This window comes from Cricetulus griseus, chromosome 4 (assembly GCF_003668045.3).
Source record: "Cricetulus griseus strain 17A/GY chromosome 4, alternate assembly CriGri-PICRH-1.0, whole genome shotgun sequence".
NCBI lineage: Eukaryota > Metazoa > Chordata > Mammalia > Rodentia > Cricetidae > Cricetulus > Cricetulus griseus.
This window is the reverse complement of record NC_048597.1, coordinates 181,009,787-181,028,554: the sequence shown is the minus strand read 5'-3', so window position 1 is coordinate 181,028,554 and position 18,768 is coordinate 181,009,787. Positions and strand designations below refer to the sequence as shown.

General features: G+C 45.2%; 1 protein-coding gene across 1 annotated transcript in view; it reads right to left on the bottom strand.

Moving 5' to 3' along the window:
* Anxa2 (annexin A2) overlaps positions 1–18,405 on the bottom strand; it is a 40,709-nt gene extending 22,304 nt beyond the window's left edge. Inside the window, exons 1-3 of the mRNA XM_027411254.2 lie at positions 18,298–18,405; positions 6,402–6,462; positions 2,595–2,694 (exon numbers count right to left, since the gene is read on the bottom strand). Of these exons, the coding sequence (XP_027267055.1) occupies positions 2,595–2,694; positions 6,402–6,449 (148 nt within the window). The 5' untranslated portion in view covers positions 6,450–6,462; positions 18,298–18,405. The remainder of the gene's footprint in view (positions 1–2,594; positions 2,695–6,401; positions 6,463–18,297) is intronic.
* Positions 18,406–18,768: the final 363 nt, after the last annotated feature.

Here is an 18,768-nt window from a genome sequence, read left to right as displayed (position 1 = left end):
TTTCGGGTGACACCAGACTCTCTAATGAACATTTGCTGTCTGTCCCCCAAATGCATCTGTGCTCTCTCTGTGTGTGCTCTATTATTCGAGTTGTTACCTCCTCACACAATCTCATGGTCCTGAGCATCTTTAAAAGGTTAAGAGGGCTGGAGAGATGGCTCAGCAGTTAAGAGCAGTGGCTGCTCTTCCAGAGGACCCGGGTTCAATTCCTAGCACCCACATGACAGCTCACAAAGACATACATGTAGGCAAAACTCCAATGTACAGAAAATAAAAATAAGTAAAAAATTTAAAAGGTTAATAAATAAAACCACTTAAGAAAAGACAGATCTAGACGTTAATAAGTATAACAGTGTGACAACAACTATGATGGAGGCATGACGTGGGAACATAGGAGGCAAGGGGGTGACCAACTCTACACAGCTGTAATCCCAGTAATGGGGAGACCAGGGGAAGAGGATCAATATCTTGGGCTATCCTGGGCTACACTGCAAGACCATGAAGGGGGGAGGGAGGGCAAAGAAGGGGCCACTAAAGTAGAGCCATGCTTGGCAAATGTTAATACTGAAGTCATATACTTGTGGAGTTGCAAAAGCAGAGGCACCATCTGCTAAGTGACACAGTGTGGAATAGGAGATGAAGCTAAGAAAGAAAAACTATAACAGAAGCAGCAGGGAAGCCCATTTTAAAAGTAGCCACCATAATGCGCAAAGATGAACTCTCACAGGTGATGGGAGAAGGGATGGAGTAGACTTACCAGGGTAGAGCCATATCCAGATCTCTGCCCACTCTGCCCCTCCTAATCACTGTCCTCATGCCAAGTGTCCACCCATGCCCAGTCCTCATGTCCAATAGCAACTATTCAGTTCCAGGCAGTGTGTCCTGCCTCCTCCTCCCCTTGCTTTTACTAGCCTGCAAGAGCCCAGCTCACCTTGTCTGTGTCAGGCACAAGGTTACTAGGGAGCAGACAGCCCTGGTTTGTGTCTCTATGGACATTCAAGGTTTACCCTGTTTCCTTTGATGTCAAGACGATGATGCCCGATCCTGATAAAGCATCTGAGATGAAGGTGTTCAGGAGTGTCTTAATCACTCCAGATTCCTCATTATCTAAGTGGTGTTACTTATCTGAAATATCAGGGGCATGTTCTTAATGAACTTGTCCTGCCTGTCTCCAGAAAGACAACGCATAACCATCATGGAAAATTTGGAAAACACAGAAACAGAATATATTGAAAACACAAGAATCAATAATTCATAATTTCATAAGTCAGTTACTAGTACCTTTGGGTTTTTTCCCTTTTTGAGTAAAAATTGTAGCCTTCATAATAGCATATAGTATACTATAGTTCATTGACATTTTCCTGTACAACTAATGAGTTTAAGGTGAATGAATGGTTAAAGTGAGCATATTAAATTGTCAATATTGATAGTTAAACATCTGGAAAATACACTTAAGACAACACTTGTTCAATCTTTTATTGCAAAGGAGCACCAGACTTAAGAAAACTGTTATTTACTAAAACCAATAGGCGCACAAAAAACTAAATGACAGCATGGCCCCAACTGCAGCCATGAGCACTGATGCTGGGAGTTGGGTGGGATAAAGGAAGAAGAAACAGGTGCCCTCGCTAATGCTGCACCACAGCTGTGATGCATATCTTATGGCAACAGGGTCAGACTGGTTTTAGGGAATAAATAGTCTAAGACAAAGGGATGGATCTAATCCTAACTGCTGGGTGTTGTGACATGGGTTGTGGATGGACTTGGAAGGACTATGATCAAATCCAAGCCTGAACCAAGGCCAACAGTCACCAAGCATGTTAACTAACCCTCCTCAGTGTCATATGTAAATTGGGAATGGCACAACATGGCATCAGAAATTAATCTGAAGGTCAGCTAATCCAGAAGCTCCAGAATGGCTCAATGCACTATCAGCTCATCATAAGCACCTAATAATATTGGCGAAGACAACCACAACATGGTGGTGGTGGTGATGTCAGCCACGCGGGCCCACACAGGAATGTGGGAGCCCATGTCCCAGCCCTCCGGGCCTTCCTGCTTGGGAACTACAGTGTTTTTCTGCTGACTTGGAGAAGGGCCTAGAAGTATTTTTATTAACGTGAGCATTTTAGCTGTGGCCAGAGTTCATCTGTGCAATCTTTACATTCCAGTGGGCTAAGAGCTTTCTCACGCAGGGATAAAAAGCACCTTTGTGCTAAGCTTGTAAAAGACACCATCTTTGTCAAATGAGTTAACTATTAACCTCTAGGGTGTTTCTGCAAAGGTATATGGAGAAATCATAAGAATCACATGCCCAGTGGTGAAAGAGGGATTGTTTTAAGAAAGTAGATTATATGTAGTGTGTGTGTATGTGAGTGTGTGTGTACATGTTTTAAGGCAGCAATTTTTTTCCTCTTAGGGGTGTGTGTGTGTGTATGTGTGTATAGGTGTAGGTGTAGGTGTGTGTACAAGAGAGTGGTGCCTGAATAGGGCATCTGATACTGATACTCTGGAGCTGGAATCACAGGTGGTTGTGAACCGGCTACACTATAAGTTCAAGGCCACCCTGACAAGAAGACAGGTATAGGGCCTACCTTTGGTCTTGACAGCCGTCTCGATGTTCAGAGCGTCCCTCTCAGCATCAAAGTTGGTGTAGGGTTTGACTGACCCATAGGCACTTGGGGGTGTGGAGTGCTGCGATGAGAGCACAAACACACTCAGATAACACACTGCAAGTCCTCTCAATGAAAGAATGCCCCTGAACCCAGATTCCAATGTTTCTCGTAATAATTCTAACCACTTTCGTGATAAGTAAATAGGTGTTTACAGGCTACCACACTCCAGTTGTCTTTTTTTATATTAGGTTTTTTGTGATACTGGGAATACAGCTCAATTGGTGGAGTACTTGCCTAATGTAGACTAAGCCCTGACTGTCATCTCCCAGCACCACATAAACTGGGCCTGGTAGCCCATACCTATAATCCTAACACCCTGGAAATAGAAGCAGGACGATCAGAAGTTCAAAGTCATCCTCAGCTACATTATAAGTTTGAGACCAACTTTGGCTACAAGAGACCAGCCCCCCCCCCAAAAAAAAAGGAAGAAAGAAAAATTTTACTTTTCCACAGAGTTGTTTTTCACTAGTTTAGACCATACTGTGCTTGTACTCTGCATTTTACTTGTAGTAGGAGCTTCAAAACAGAAGGCACCAAGCTAGAGACCTGAGACCAGCATCTATGCAAGTTTCTGAAGAGAAAGAAACTGGTCTAGCAAGAATTTGAACTAAGTCAAAACTGTGGAAATGTCTGAAAGATAGCATGCACTGCCAAGTGTTACTACAGGCCTGGGCTGCCAAGATCCACACTCTTTAAACAGGGAATGCAGGACTGGGGATGGGTCAGTTGGTGGAATGTTTGCCCCGAGTGCATGAAGCCCTGAGTTTGATCCTCAGCAGTATGAGTGAGGGATGGTAATCCCAGCGCTGGGGAGGTGGAGGCAATCGAATCAGAAGTTCAAAGTTATTCTTAGCTACATGGCAAGTTTCAGGCTAGCCTGAGATACATGAAGCCCTGACTCCCCTCGCCCCCCCCCAAAAAAACAAATAAACAAACAAGCTAATGACAGCGCTCATCCCTATGCCTCTATGGGTTGTGCAAGGGAAGGGACTTCCTCCAGGCGTATGCTGTGACTACCTTTATGGCACCAAGGTGGGCGAGAGCCAGCCCACATCCTCTTTACTGTGACAAGTTCCTGTTCTTCTCCCTTCTCCCTTCTCCTCAGTGCTCTCCTCTGCCTCCTCCAGGATGCCCTTGCCTGCTGCTCCGCCTGGCACATTTTCCTTACTGTCTTTTAAATGTCCTTCCTCTTTGGATGCCTGTCGGAGGCCACCACTTTCCTGTGCTGATGAACTGGACTCTCTGCCCATCCACCCCCAAGACAATGGCCTACTTCTCTATCCATTCTCTCTTCTATGCATTTAAATTCCCTCTTCTTGTGAACTGTTTCTGCAGGGATAGCCTGCCCCCAAATGAGAGGCTAACAATGGGTATGAATGATGTGACTTTGACTGGTGAATGGTCCTGAACCATGTACCACTGATGTATCTCCTACATGGTGGTGCTTCACCGAGCAATGCCCCATATCACAGCCTCCCTGGTACATACAACGGGTGATGGTGACACATGATGGTGACCAACCTCAGGGTAGCTTCCAATGGTATCACTGTGGTGATAGCAATGATCTGCTCACCCACAGGTTTCCTGAGCCAGCCCAGTACCCACACCATTGGGTTTCCTTACTAGTAAGGTGACACAAGGAAGCAACTGAGATCCACACTCCCCAGTGTCCCTGGGAGAAAACTAGAACTTTAAGTTCAGGGTCAGACACCTGTTAAATGGGGCCAAATGGTAAATCTAGTTCATATTTATAGTTCTGAAACACAAATGCATGATCTAAGTTTGCCTTGCCCAATTTCACCACTTTCAGCCATGCTCAACCTTGCGGCATAACATAACTATCTACAAAGTTCATGCTCAAAAATGAGGCAATTGAGTTACAAAATAATGTCCCCTAGTATTTTAAGTAAGTTTATACTTTTGTGGTGGGCCCCATCTATACCTATCTTGGGATACATATGGCCTATGCGATTGTCGGTTGGGCACCGGTGGCTCAGGTAAGGGAACACTCTGGGAAGATTGATGAAGTGATGCAGCATACATGAAGACAATTTCAAGCAAAGTGCTTCCTGGAAACGTGTTTTATATTTATTCTTGTTAGCTACAGAAAAAAGTGGGCAGGAATGTAAGGAAAATTTTTTTCTGATTCTTAACAGGGCAGGCAGCTGGCCATGTGCCCACAACATGCACACGGCTCACTGGTCAGGGGATATGTTGTCATCATTAAGTGAGTGGCAGAAAGGTGGGTGTGGTCCTGTGGTTACTCTAGAAACATAAAGAAATGGCTAATCAGGTGCCTATAAAATCCATTTGTCTGAAAATTAAGTTATTGGGTAAAAGTGATCTTTCCTTTGCTTACAATAATGGGCAATATAGGGTGTTTTCCAGTTTAGTCTCATCTCTCCACACCTACTCCTAGGGTAGAGTAACTTCAAAAGCTGACAAAATAGCTCTCTTACAAACCCTTTATTTGAAGGGTCTAAACTTGATACATAGCCAAGGATGACTCTGAGCTTTGAATCCTACTGCCTCCCTGTCTCAAGCGCTGCAATTACAGATGTGCACACCTGGTTTCTGCAGTACTGTGGATGGAACCTATGGCTTCACACCAGCTAAGCTTAGGCATATACTCTGCCAGTCTGGCCACTGTCATAGCGACTTCTCATGAAACTTCATACCAAGAACAATCTAATCATCAAAGACATTAGATAAAATCTGTTAGAGAAACAAATTATATAACAGTAAGACTTGTCTAGGTCCTAACAGCAAGCCAAGTTCCAAGACAGGGAAGATTTAAATGAGGAAATAACAAAAAGGCTTTAATATTCCACACAGTCTGTGTTCAGGCAGGCCCAGTCATTTGCACATTAAGAGAGCAGGTGCCACAGACAACAAAGAGTGGCTTGTACACATGGCCCAAGTTGTCACCTATCTTTTGAGTGGCTCTTTAAAAGACAAATTTTACTTCTGAGCTTCCTCATAGACAAAATAAAACAATGACAAAGCCCTATGATTAATTATATAATTATTCTTTTTTAAAAAGATACATTCTGTTTTATTTTGTAGAAAAGCTTTCCCGGGTGCTATATTAAACAGAAAAGGAGAGGCTTGTGAGACCCCACTCTAACTGAGGAAGTACTGTAGTTGATGGCTGCTTTGAGAGAGAATTGCTTTTCTTTGGGGGGACGTGGTCACTGGCAGGTTATCCATAGTCCAGTGGATGCAGACTCATGCACACATGGGCAGCAGTAATTGGACTCAGGGAATTAATAATAATAATAACAACAATAACAATAATGCTGCCATAGGCCATTGCCTAGAAGAATATTCCAGATATTCTAAGAAGCCTAAAAGACACTGGAATTCTTTTTTGACGTGGCTGAAGCTTCTGATAAACAAAATATCAGGACTTGACATTAAAAACTCACATGTCACCAAAGCAATAATTACCACTCATGGAGTAAGTCTGACAGAACACAATTCCAGCTATTTCCTTCTCCATGAGGCTATCTCATTCGATGCCAAAAAATGTTTTAGCACCATGACATTTATTTCAAATGAAACTGCTAGGAACAGTTAAAGCAATGAGTAACTGGGGCGCAGTGGAGACAACTAATAATGACTGAATTATGGCCCCATTTTCCTTGTGTATACAGGGAGATCGTAGCACAGTTCAACAGATGTCCAATTCATAAAATCACACAAAGTGAGAGACTGGATACTTACATCGCCCTCCAAGCTGAGCTTGCACAGGATTTCGTGGACAGTAGACATTTTGAAAAAGAAGCTGAAAAAAAAAAAAAAAAGACATACAAAGTCTTTAAAAGGCAGCTTTCTTTCCCCCAAGCACAGCAACTCATCACTAACGTCTGCTTGGACCATTGAACCTGAGGCTGTTAAAGCAAGCATTTTTTCAAGCATGCAATTCTCAATCTTATCATTGAGAAAATTAAAGCTTAGAGATGGGTGCCTTAGGTTGGGGATGGATTACTAAGCTAGTCTGTCTCTTGCTCTGGTTAAACAGGACCTGGAGGGTCTGGTCTGTGAATGCCAAACCTAAAAGCTTCCTGTGACAAACACCACTCATTCAAACAGGGATTGGGTTTTTCCATCAAAAGCAATAAACATATCGAAACTGCCATTACTTGTGTGTCGCTCTCAAGTGACTCCGAATAGTAAGAAGCACATGAACTGGGATCAACACTGGCTCCATGTCAGCCTGATCCCCAAATAAAACTTTAATATTAGCCTACAACCATTTCCTCCAGTGATACTCACAAGATGCTTGGGCTAGGTGATGAGTTCAAACATAACATGCATGCCTTATGAGCATAAGGACCTTAGTTTGACCCCCAGAATCCACATGAAAAAGTCTGGGAGATGGGGGACCCAAGCACACAAATATGCACACAGGTAAACACATGCAAAGAGAGTATTAAACTGTTTATAAAATGCAAATAGACCAACTTTTGATATGAACACATCTCACTGAGGGCTGACCTTGCATTTAAGATTAAGAGCAGTTGCTATGTCATCATCTTCCATAGAATACATGTTATCAGTCGGAGCTGCCATACTGATGAATGGCCTTTCCCTGTGTGTGGACTAAGTTGTTGGCGTTGATAGTCCCAAATGCCTACCTAGCCCCCACCACCAAGAGTGACTCCTGCTGAGACAAGACAGGTCATTCTTCATAATCACCCTAAAGAAGAACACAGCACACAGCCACCTCCCCAAAAGGTTGCCAACAGTATTTGCATTAGCAGTGCCGGAATTAAACTCTCTATTTTCTTCATGGGGCTCGATTTGCCTAGATGTTTTCATAAAACTGCTTTGAAGACAATATATGACACAGCCATTTGGCAACTTACAGGAATACTCTGAACTAAGTGAATTCTAGGCTGTGGGAGGTGGGAGGTCAGGGAGAGAGAGTCACCTTTATTTGTGGTCAGGATGTACTTTTGAAAGATGCTCACTGCCCCTCCCTCAAGCCTTTTAAGCCAGGCAAAAAGGAAGGTCACCAAAATCATTTGAATCACCTCCACTCTGTCAGCTCCCTCACTGCCTCTTCTCCCTTGTGTGTCCCCTGTATGTCCCCTGTGTGTCCGTGCCATTCTTCATGGTAAAAAGTCTAGCTCTATCAGTACATTGTGGTTCATCAAAAAAAAAAAAAAGCCTATTATTTAGTGCTAAAAAGTTCTCAATCCCAACAGAAGACACAGTGGAGCTTCAAATGCACATTACCAAGCGAGAGGAGGTGGCCTGAAAGGCTGCACATGGTTGATTCCAGTTACAGAGCATTCTAGAAGAGGCAACTCTGTGGAGGTAATGAGATGGTGAATGGTTGCCAAGGTTGGAGAAGACAAAAAGGTGTAGCACAGTGTGTGTGGTGTGTGTGTGTGTGTGTGTGTGTGTGTGTGTGTGTGTGTGTGTGTGGTATGTATGGGTATACTAGTGCGTGTGCACACACACTTGTCAATGGCATGCATGTGTTGTGTTGTGTGTGTGTGTGTGTGTGTGTGTGTGTGTGTGGTATGTATGGGTATACTAGTGCGTGTGCACACACACTTGTCAATGGCATGCATGTGTTGTGTGTGTGTGTGTGTCTACAGAGGCATGAAGAGGTTGTTGGATACCCTAGAACTGGAGTTCAGGTGATTGTAAAGCATTGATGTAGGTCCTGGGAACCGAGCTCAGGTCCTCAGTAAGAACAACGGAGCTCTTAACCTCTAAGCTCTCCCCAGTCTTTTCACCTGTTGCTATTATTATTGTTGCTGTTGTTGTTGTTGTTGTTCTGTATTTACTTGTGCGTGTATATGCACACGTGCGTGCTATGGCATGCAAGAAGAGGACAACTTGTGCGAGTTGGTTCTCTCCTCCCATCATGTGGATGATCACGTTTGGTGGCGAGTGTTTGTTACCTACGCCATCTCACTGGCCCTTTATTGATGTTTAATGTGACTACTAGAAAATTCGACATTGAATGTGCTCCTCACATTCTGTGTCTACATAGAATGAATGGAAACTAGCACTCAACATATGAGCACTGGTCTAAAAGAATTCCAGAAGGACGCAGTCCAATCTCACCCCCAAAGCCTCTTCCTCAGCCTATTCAGACATCTTCCTTGGCGGAGCATCTCTCCATTCTACCTGGGCCTAAACCTGCCAGGGGCTCCCATCAGATTCACTTGGCCTAAGAGTTTCCAGAGCAGATAAGAGCAGGTATTCTCTGCTTTGCAGGTTTCCAGTGTAAAGAATTAAAATGCAAAGCAGAATGAAACAAATGAAAACCGCCACCTGACCGCCCAAGTGGCACAGTTGTGTCCACTAACACAGTAAGGATACAACTCCATGTATAGCCAATGAGGCTCCTCCCCCAGCTCTGCTGTGCAGGCGATTTGTGCCACACAGCACAGCAGGATTTTATTGAGTTGTTCTTCCAATCTGTCTTCCCAGCTCTGAGTGCTGCTTTGCAGACAGCTGCCCACATGGAGCCCTCCCCCCAGTACTGTTCAGATCAAAGACAACCTGATGTACCACTTTACACTCTCTGTTCTTGTTAATTCTTCTCCCACAGCCTCGGCACCTTGAGAGGACAAATAAGAGGGATTTTTTGGTGCCCCACAAATCTTGCTTTTTGTGCCAGCATTTATAATCATCTGTTCTTTCATCAGCTTGGTCTTCCCTACTGCTACCAACTCAATCCCCCATCTGATCTTGTCAGATAGTTAGAAATCAAGGCCAGTTCTTCCTCTACCTCCAACAGAACACAGCCTTCAAAGATTAGCATCAGGACCCAGCCACAACTCCCTCTATCCATTCCCCACAAAAGATTCATGCTTAACGTGTTCCTTGACTTAGCTTTCTCCAAGCAAATAGGTTTATTTTCTCTCTGGCTCCTGTCCTTCTTACTCCTCCCCTCTACACACACACACACACACACACACACCACTTAAAACAGGGTGTCATGGAGCTTGGGAGATGCTCAGTGGATAAAGGGATGTCTACACAGGTATAAGGATCAGAGTTCAGATCCCTAGCACCTGTAATCCCAGTGCTCGTGTGGCAGAAACAGGAGATCCCTTGAGTAAGATGGCTAGTCTAGCTAAATGGGAGAGCTCTCCCTTCCTCAGGAGATCCTGTCCCAGTTAATGAAAATGGAACACAATCAAGAAAACAGTGATATCAAACTCTGAACTCCATGTGCATGTACACATATATTCGTGTATGTGTATCCATACCTGCACACAAATGCATAAGCAGCCATACCTGCACCCTCATGTATGCACACACATGTATACACACCATACAATGACAAAAAGTCAGGATGTCACTATGTAGCCCAGGCTGGCTTCAAACTCACAATCTTCTTGCCTGGGATTACAGGTGTGTTTGGCCACTCCTGGCTCTCACTATATTTTATGGCACTCTGTGCATTCCTCAAGCCACCACTACTTTAGCATTGCTCCGATAAGGTCGGAAGAGCCCCCACTCCACACAGCTCTCCCTAGCCTTTCTATGGGAATTCCTTCATGCATTCAACATTGAGTGCTCTCCACTTGTAAAGCATTGAAATAGCACATTGTTACATATGACTCCAAGCCAGAAGTATACTTTGCCTCACTTCATCTACCAAGGCTCAGATCCCTATATAAATGAAAAATACATTATTTCCACCAACGAGGTGACAGACTTTGTGTGTGTGTGTGTGTGTGTGTGTGTGTGTGTGTGTGTGTGTGTGTGTGTGTGTGTGTGTGTGTGTGTGTGTGTGTGTGTGTGTGTGTGTGTGTGTATTCAAATGTACCTGTTTGTTCATGCAGGTGTACTAGAAAGCTCATGCATCTGTGTGTAAACAAAGAAACCAGAAGAGGACACTGGTCCCTGCTCTACCACTCTCCATCTTTTCCTTTTGAAGCAGGGTCTCTCTCCTGGCACCTGAAGCTTTCGTGATCTGGAGTAAGCTGAAAGTCAGCAATGCAGACATCCTTCTGTTCCCACCCACTTAAGAACTGGGGCACCTGGTTTGCTACCTTTCTGCTGAGATTTGAAGTCCCGTCCTTATTGCACAGCAAGCACTCTTTACCACTTAGCCATCTCTCCCGCCCCCAAACATGCACTTAAGAACAGTTTTTAGTATAAGTCACATTTATATTACAATCTTTCTGCACCAAAAAATCAAAAACATCATAATAACCCCAAAGTCACAGAGACCGACAAGCAATATCTAAGTGCCTATACCCATAAATATTTCCTAGCTCATGCAAGTTTAATGGCAACCTTATTTTAGCTTAGAAATAAAATACAACCTTTGCTTCTCCACTTCATCCAATCTCCTGGCTGTGCAGTTTCTCTGAACAGGGCCGATTAGTTGCTAGAACAAACAGCGAGTGCTGCCTCTCACCAAGACTACTAAAAAGTTTGACTACTGAGAATGGGACAGTGTGTTGTGACTCTTGGGGTCAGAAAAGGCCTTTGCAGGGGCTGGAGAGATGGCTCAGAGGTTAAGAACACCGACTGCTCTTCCAGAGGTCCTAAGTTCAATTCCCAGCAACTACATGGTGGCTCTCAACTATCATCCTCATTTGACACTGCTATAGATAGATGCACATTTTTAACAGTTCACATGAATAAAGACTTTGATGCTGGAAAAAAAAAAGGCCTTTGCAGTGCTGGTGAGATTTGTAGACCCTGGCAATAGGTCATCCACAGACTCAGAGTACATGAACACTCAGACCGCACTCAAGGGATGGAAAATCTTTGCTGTTGACTTGAGTGGATTTGGATTAACCATGGAAACACACCTCTGGGTGATTCTGTGAAGGATTTCCTAGTTTAGGGTCATTAAAATGGGAAGACCTGTCTTAAATGTGAATGGTACCATGCCATGAGCTTTTGTCATAGACTGTATTAATAAAAAATAATAAAAGACAGTATGCTGAGAACTGGCATTCATATCTTTCTGCTTCCTGACTGTATATGCAATGTGACCAGGTACTTCTCAAGCTCCTGCCGCCGCCATACCTTCCCTGCTATTATGGACTATACACACTTAAACTGTAAGCTGAAATAAGCCCCTCATCCTTCAAGGTGCCTGTAGTAAGGTATTTGGTCACAGCAAGCAGAAAAGTAACTAACACACCACCTGTATGAGAGACACTTGAGACTACTAGCCATGGTCCACAGCAGGGTAGGGCTACAACCCAGGACCTTTGAGTCCTCTGCCTTTGCCCTTTAGATCTCACCCCAGTGGCTCTTCAATGGAGAGATTAGGTCACAAAGATAAAGGAAGCAGAGTGGCTCAGTCTAGGTCCTAATGGCGAGGCCTCTCTGTGTAGGCTGAGAGGAGTGAGTCAGCAGCTAGAGGAACATGTCAGGGGTGGAGGGAGTAGAGGACTGGAGAGGGATACATCCCCAGTGTACCTCAAGAATACAAAGGCACAGGTTTGTTAGGAAGCCATGTCCATGTCGTGATCCCAAAACCCAGGCACCTGAATGAATGGAGAAAAGTTAAGTTTGGCTACAGAAATGGTGGAAGGTGTGAGAGCCAACGTGATTAGACTCAATACTCCTATTTACCTGTTCACCAAAAGACAAGATTTAAAAGGGGGAGTGGGCTACGAAAGCCAGGAGTGAAGGGACATGCCTACAATCCCAGCTCTTAGGAGGTGGAGGTGGGAGGAGAAGGATCATCCTTGGCTACATACTGAGTTTGAGGCTAGCCTGGGCTACATGAGATCCTGGCTTTAAAAACAAACAAACAAGCAAACATTAGTCGCTGTGCCATGTAAGAGGACTAACTCCTTGACTCCACAATGTAAAATTTGGATTGCCTTCAGAGCAGAGCACTCTCTTTTTGGCACTGGGCCCCCCAGATTTATATCTCTTCCTAGCACCACGGCCTCACCCAGCTGACCAACTAGTCTCAACCTGCATACCAGAAAGAACTATCAGGTGAGCCATCTGTTGGCAAGAACACTCTATGCCAGAGCCTTGCCTCCCAGGGCAGGCTGGGACCTGGCTACCCTGTGAACAGAGCCCTTTCTCAGGCAGATGTTTCTGGTTAAGAAAATAAACCAGCCCAGTCCAGGGAGACTCCCAAAGTCACACCCCACTCCAGCCAATCTGAAGTAGCTCCCCACATTGGTGGGAAAACAGGTACTGCCCTAGCTCCTCCCTAAATGAAGGGAATAGACTGTCTCCTGTGGCCTTGAAAACAATAAATGAGACTTAACCTGCTGGCACAAGGCTCTCAGAAGACAAAGCTTGACAGTAATGGAATCTGTGGAGCAGTTGTAAGGCCAGTCATTTACATGTAGCAGATAATCTGTTTTACAAATAATTTACGGTTTTTGTCTTTTAAAAAACCGAATAACTAGATATTATATTATTGTTTTGTTTAAAAAAAAAAAAAAAAACGCAGTTACAACAATGACCAAAAAGTACAAATGAAGTTGTTTAAAACCTCTCTGCTGCAAAAGGAAAAGTGAAACACAAACGTTTTCAAATTAAAAGTCCAAGAAAGGATCTCACAGGCAATGCTGTAAACAGCAAAAATACATTTCACTGAAGCAAAAAAAAAAAAAAAAAAAAAAAAAAAAAAAAAAAAAAAAAAAAAAAAAGCTAGTTCCAGAAAGCCCAGATATTAATTTGCACCAAAAAAAAAAAAAAAAAAAAAAAAAAAAAAACCCAAAAAACAAAAACCAAAAAATCCCAAGAGCTTGTTGGGACAGAGCTGGTCTGTAGAGAATCCAACCCAGCAGTTTCAGAGACACACCCACTTGGAGAGTAGTTGAAAAAACACAGCATGTTGTTGGGTTACCCCAAAACAGATGCCTAGCAACCACAATGAACCAATCATGGATTGGAATGACTCCAAACCAGGATTTTAAAGTCAAAACGGGTGAGGGTAGGAATGTGGAGGGCTGGGTTTCCCTACCACAGCCCTTTCTTCCTTACTGTAGTTCCTGGACACCACAGTGTACAAACTATATTGGGATTTTAAACAAAAAATGCATGAGTCGATGGAGGAGGGAGTTCCCACTGTACCCCACCCTCCACCCTCTAAATCATCTTTAGTTAACAGAACCTTCTTGAAGGCTCATACTTTCCCCCTTAGTTTTATGATTCTGATTAATGCTTGAGTCACAGGGCCAAGTCAAGCCCCGGGATTCCTGGAATTCTGCCCATGGCCTTGATCAGACTCAGCAAGAGGCCCCTGCAGCGTTTGCTCTAGCCTGTCCCTCTGGCTTTCTGATCTGAACCAATATTTGTTTGCAAGCTACAGATACTAGCACTTCTTGGTTTGGGAGCCCCTCCTGATAGATTTGGAGTGGGTGGGAAGAGACCAGCATGGAAGAATGATGTCATTTGGCATGAGACACGTTCAGGGTTGGGAAATGCAGCCTGAGCATCTATAATTCAATCTCAGTGTCTTATGGCCCACATATTAGGCTTCCAACAGGGCTCAGCTGCCAGAAAAAAGGTTCAAGCTCAAGACAATTCCCCACACTCTGAACCTACCTCTCAGTTGAAGTTTGCTATTTCTTCTTTCTCTCCCTTCCCCTCCCCTTCTCTGTCTTTAGACAAGGTCTTACCTTTAGCATAGACTAGCTTCAGTCTCATTAAGTAGCCAAGGATGATCTTGAACTTGTAATCCTCTTGCCTCTCAATTTAATATGGTGCTAAGGAAGGGACCCAAGACTTGTACATGTTAGGCAAGGACTCTACCCACTGAGCCACACTATCAGTCCTTCAATAGTGTTTTTGCACAAATGCACACTCACACATGCCCTCTTCACACAAGTCAGGATAGACCACTAGCTCTTCTCTCAGCATGCTCAGGACTATTTTTCCCTCTACCAGGAGCATGCCATCTTGATCAGTGGGCATCTAAACAAGACTTCAAGCTATGGAGAATCATAACAGATATCACCTTTCTCAAACACCCTCCTTACCCAGCCCTCCTGATATTCTTTGTGTATTTGTGAAATACCAGAGTTGAGTGTTCAGAGGACACCTTCTACACTGCCCAACCATGGGACTTGTGTCTTATTCTTTTGTACTGACCATTGGTCTGACAGTACCTGGAATATAGTAGGTGGTTCAATGGCAAGTTGTGGCTCATACACTGGGTCTTTCTGTTTTAGGTCTACTTCATTGTTTTCCAACATAGTCTCCTTTCTCAGTTTCCTTTCTTTACCTAAGACTGAATGTTTAAAATCCTGGCCCAGTTCCACCCATTCAGATCTGGGAGCTCCCATTTCCAGACTCTGAACATCTTCATAGCTTGGCAGATCATGTTAGGACAGCCTCTTCCCGTTTGTTATAAGCAGCTGGTACTCAGCCCCATCTCCACATTATCTGGATGGACAGCATGGGAACCACAGCATCCACAGGAACAAGCAGAGAGCCAGAAGGCAAAGAGGTAGTCCAAGGGAGGCAGAAGAACCACGTAGTCATGTAATTCCTCTGAGCTGTGAGTGTCCTCTGGGTGTGACCAGGAGACAAAGGGCATATACAAATGGTTCCATGTCATGGCCACTCCTTGTGGTCAGAGTTGTCTGGTCTGATTTTAAACTCAGACCTCTTGGGTGCTGCAGATGAGTACCCTACAAAGACCTGCGCTCAGATGATTTAAGAGGGTCAATGTGCTCCCTAATGGGAACATCTGGAAATCATATCAATGGAACCACCCAGAATCATAAGTCCCCGCAACAACACGGATGGGGACTGCCTCTGGTAACAAAAGAAAAAACATGCCAGACTGTGAATGGGTGGAAAGAATTTCTGTTAAGGACTGGAATTTCCTCTCTGGATGGCAGGCCCACAGCTAGAGAAGGGTGTGGCTTGGGGGGGGTGGTTATTTGTAGGTGCAGAAAAAGAGAACAGCCAACTTCTACTCAAGTCTCCCAGTTGATTGTGAAGAACAGGTTAAATCCAGTTTATTTAGACACCTCTTTGGGATAAGCTCAGCTCCATGTCTAGGTCTGTGAAACAACTGTATAGAAGCTGGGAATGGAGACCCAGCTGGTTTTGTGAGTAAATATTAGTTTAGGAAAATACAAAATGTCAAATCAAATTGCTATCTCTACAATTAACACACGTATCTTTTCTTTTTTTTTCTTTCCCTAAAAGATTCAAAATCTGAAAGGCAAGGGCTGTGTTTGTATGTACAAGCACACAGTGAACGAATATGCATGCATGTGTGTCTAGTCTACTACTGTATCCTCAGTACCATAACTGTGATTGGGACACAGTGGGTACGTAAAAGACAGTTTGTAAGACAAATGGATGCTGAAAGCAGCCCACAGTGCCTGGGACTCCTTTTGTAACACACCCACTCTCCCCAGATGAAACAGGTCTGGCACCCAGCACAAGCCAAGAATTAGAGCCAAAGTTCCCATCAACCCTCACACACATTAATGCAGGCCCAAAGGTGCAGAGAGAGATGAGAGTTCTCAAAAATCAATAGCAATTTAGGAGAGTGCCTGTCTTGCCAGGAAAACTACTTAAATCGGAACTTAGTCAGGAAGCCAGTGGCCAAGACTGCATGTGTAATGCCAATCAATAGGGTATTTTAATAACTCAAAGACACAGGATGTGAAACATTGAGAGGCACCAGTCCAAACCCAAGCTCTCAGTCAAAGCCTTAAGTGCTGCCTGGCTAGTTAGCAAAACTTCCTGAACTTCTCTCTCTACCACACCAAACAGGAAACCCTCAACAGAAAGGTGCGCACCTAGGAGGTTGCCCCTGCTGCAGCAGAGGCGACGGGCTCTTCTAAAGAAACCCCGGGATCTAAGGTGAGCAGTGGACTCAGTGGAAGAGGACGGGGCTCTGCCCTGATCTCATCTGCCATCTTCAGGTTCCCTGACTCAGACCCACAGGCTTTGGCTGGGCGCAGCACACACTGAAATGAAGAGGAAGTGGGTGTGGAGGAGGGGCCGCTCAAGTGTCCAAAGCCAACGTAACACATCAAGGGACACAGACCGCAAGAAGGTGGCAGGGAAGCAGGAAAAAGAAACCAGAGAAGGGGGCAAAGACACAAGTTTTCAATTAACACGATTTAATCAAATCTATATTTAAAACTAAACGGAGAAAACCCTGAAAACCGCATCAGTGATTTATTATTCCTACCCATGGACCACCCCTCGCCCTCCCATCTTGTATCCTGCTCCTTGCCATTAGGCAGCACTCAGATACAGTGCAAATTAATTAATTGGGGTGGGGGAGTGTGCTAGCATGGGTTTCCAAACTCCTTCTATAGTGTTCCTGGGGGAGAGCCGGGAAGTGGCTTCCCAGTCCAAGTTGCAGACTCATCTGATAATACCCCTGTATGTTAAAGGCTGAGGACCTTGGATTCCAAGAGTTTATGGTTGTTGTTAAGGGCTGGGACTGAATATGGCAAATTACTACACAAATGAATAACTTTCTGGTTATTCTGGTTCTGGGAATAAAAGCCTGGATCTTGTGTGTCTTAGTGGGGTACTCTACCAATGAGCTAGATCAGCTCTCCGTTTTGTTTGTTTGTTTTTTGAGACGGGGGTCAGGGGGAGGATGGTGTCTCACTTTGTAGCTCAGGCTGGATTCAAACTCAGGATCTTGCTGCCTCGGTCTTCCGAGTTTTGAGATTACCGCTATGTCTCAAGTAACAGCTTTTTGTTTTCTTTTATATTTGTACAACGCTGTGTTTTCAGTGTGCTTTACTTATCTATTTTTGAATGAACTTGTTTTCGGAAATCTTCAATAACTCAGTGTGGGTGGAGCTAAGAACAAGGGTTCGGAAACCACTTTTATAGATAAAGAAACTTCTGGAGCCACAGCCCTCCATGCCAGCATTGGAACCTGGGGCTCAGGAGCCACGCCCTTTTCTATAGACTCTGTCAATTGACTCATGGTGGCTTCAGTGCAGTCAAGGCAACTTTCTCTACTGAACCACCCGGGGATACTTCTTTCTGCACACGTTCCAGGGCGGCAAACTCCTCAGAAAGAATAGGGTCTGAGGTCGCTGTCCTACCAAACAATCTAGAGTTCGCGACAAAGACTGAGCTGAGATTGTTTTGTGTAAAGGAGGGCACCAAGAACTCAAGACTTGAAGTTCTGGTGCCGCCGCCCCCGCCCTCGCCCGGTTCCCCGCGCCGACTTCACAAATTTACGTTTGTCAGTAGCAAAGAAATACACCTGAAATTGCAGGAGTTATGGTTCAGAGTGAGAGGACGACGCAGTTCGGAAGGCGGAGGGGAAAAGTCCACAGATGTCTCACTGTTGGGCTGCAGGCTCCCCAGCGGCCACACCCAGTCCCCCGTTGGCACCTAGCACCTCTGGAATGCCGAGCCCCTCGGTTCCCCGCCCCACACAGGGTCTCCCTGCTTCTCAGGGGACCTCAAGGGGAAGCACAGTCTCCTCCACCTCTGCCCTGCACCCCCCCCAGGCGTGGTATGCAAAGAGACGTGTCACGACCCCACACGGGACACTTTGCAACTCTGTGGCAGGACGCGTAGATCGCCCAAGGGGATGGATCCTTCTTGGTGCCTCCCAGGGTCCCCGTCGTCGGAGCCTGCCCGCTCCCGGTTCAACACCGAAACCCCGAGGCCATAGCGGATGACCGGGCCGCGCCCCACTTACCTGGGCCGGGCGCCTAGCGCTGAAAGCCTCCCCAGAAGCCGAGCGGCCCGGCTGGGCTGGGTGGGGCTTTTATACCCGCCCCATCCTCCCTGCGTAAAGCCGCCACGCCTCCCCTCCCCTCCCCGGCCTGTGCCCACCCTGCTCCGGGTGACTCACCCTCTCTGGAACGCCGCCCAGTCCCGGCCCTGCCCTACGTGACAGCCTCACCACCTTCCCAGGCCCATCAAGCCTCCACCTCCCTACCCCCCTTACTCCTAGGGTATTGGGCCCAGTGGTCAGCCTGGCCCTCGGCTGTTAAGATTTCAGCAGACTGGCTTGCCCAATCCACTTCTTCTTTTGTTTATAGGCTTCTAGATGTCGAGGTAATGGAGGGTAGAATTGTTTCAAGACACACATACTTGGATTCCCCTGAGTTAGGCTGTTGGCACCCAGCTCTCCATGACCGTCTGCAAACATATTAGTTTAACCTCT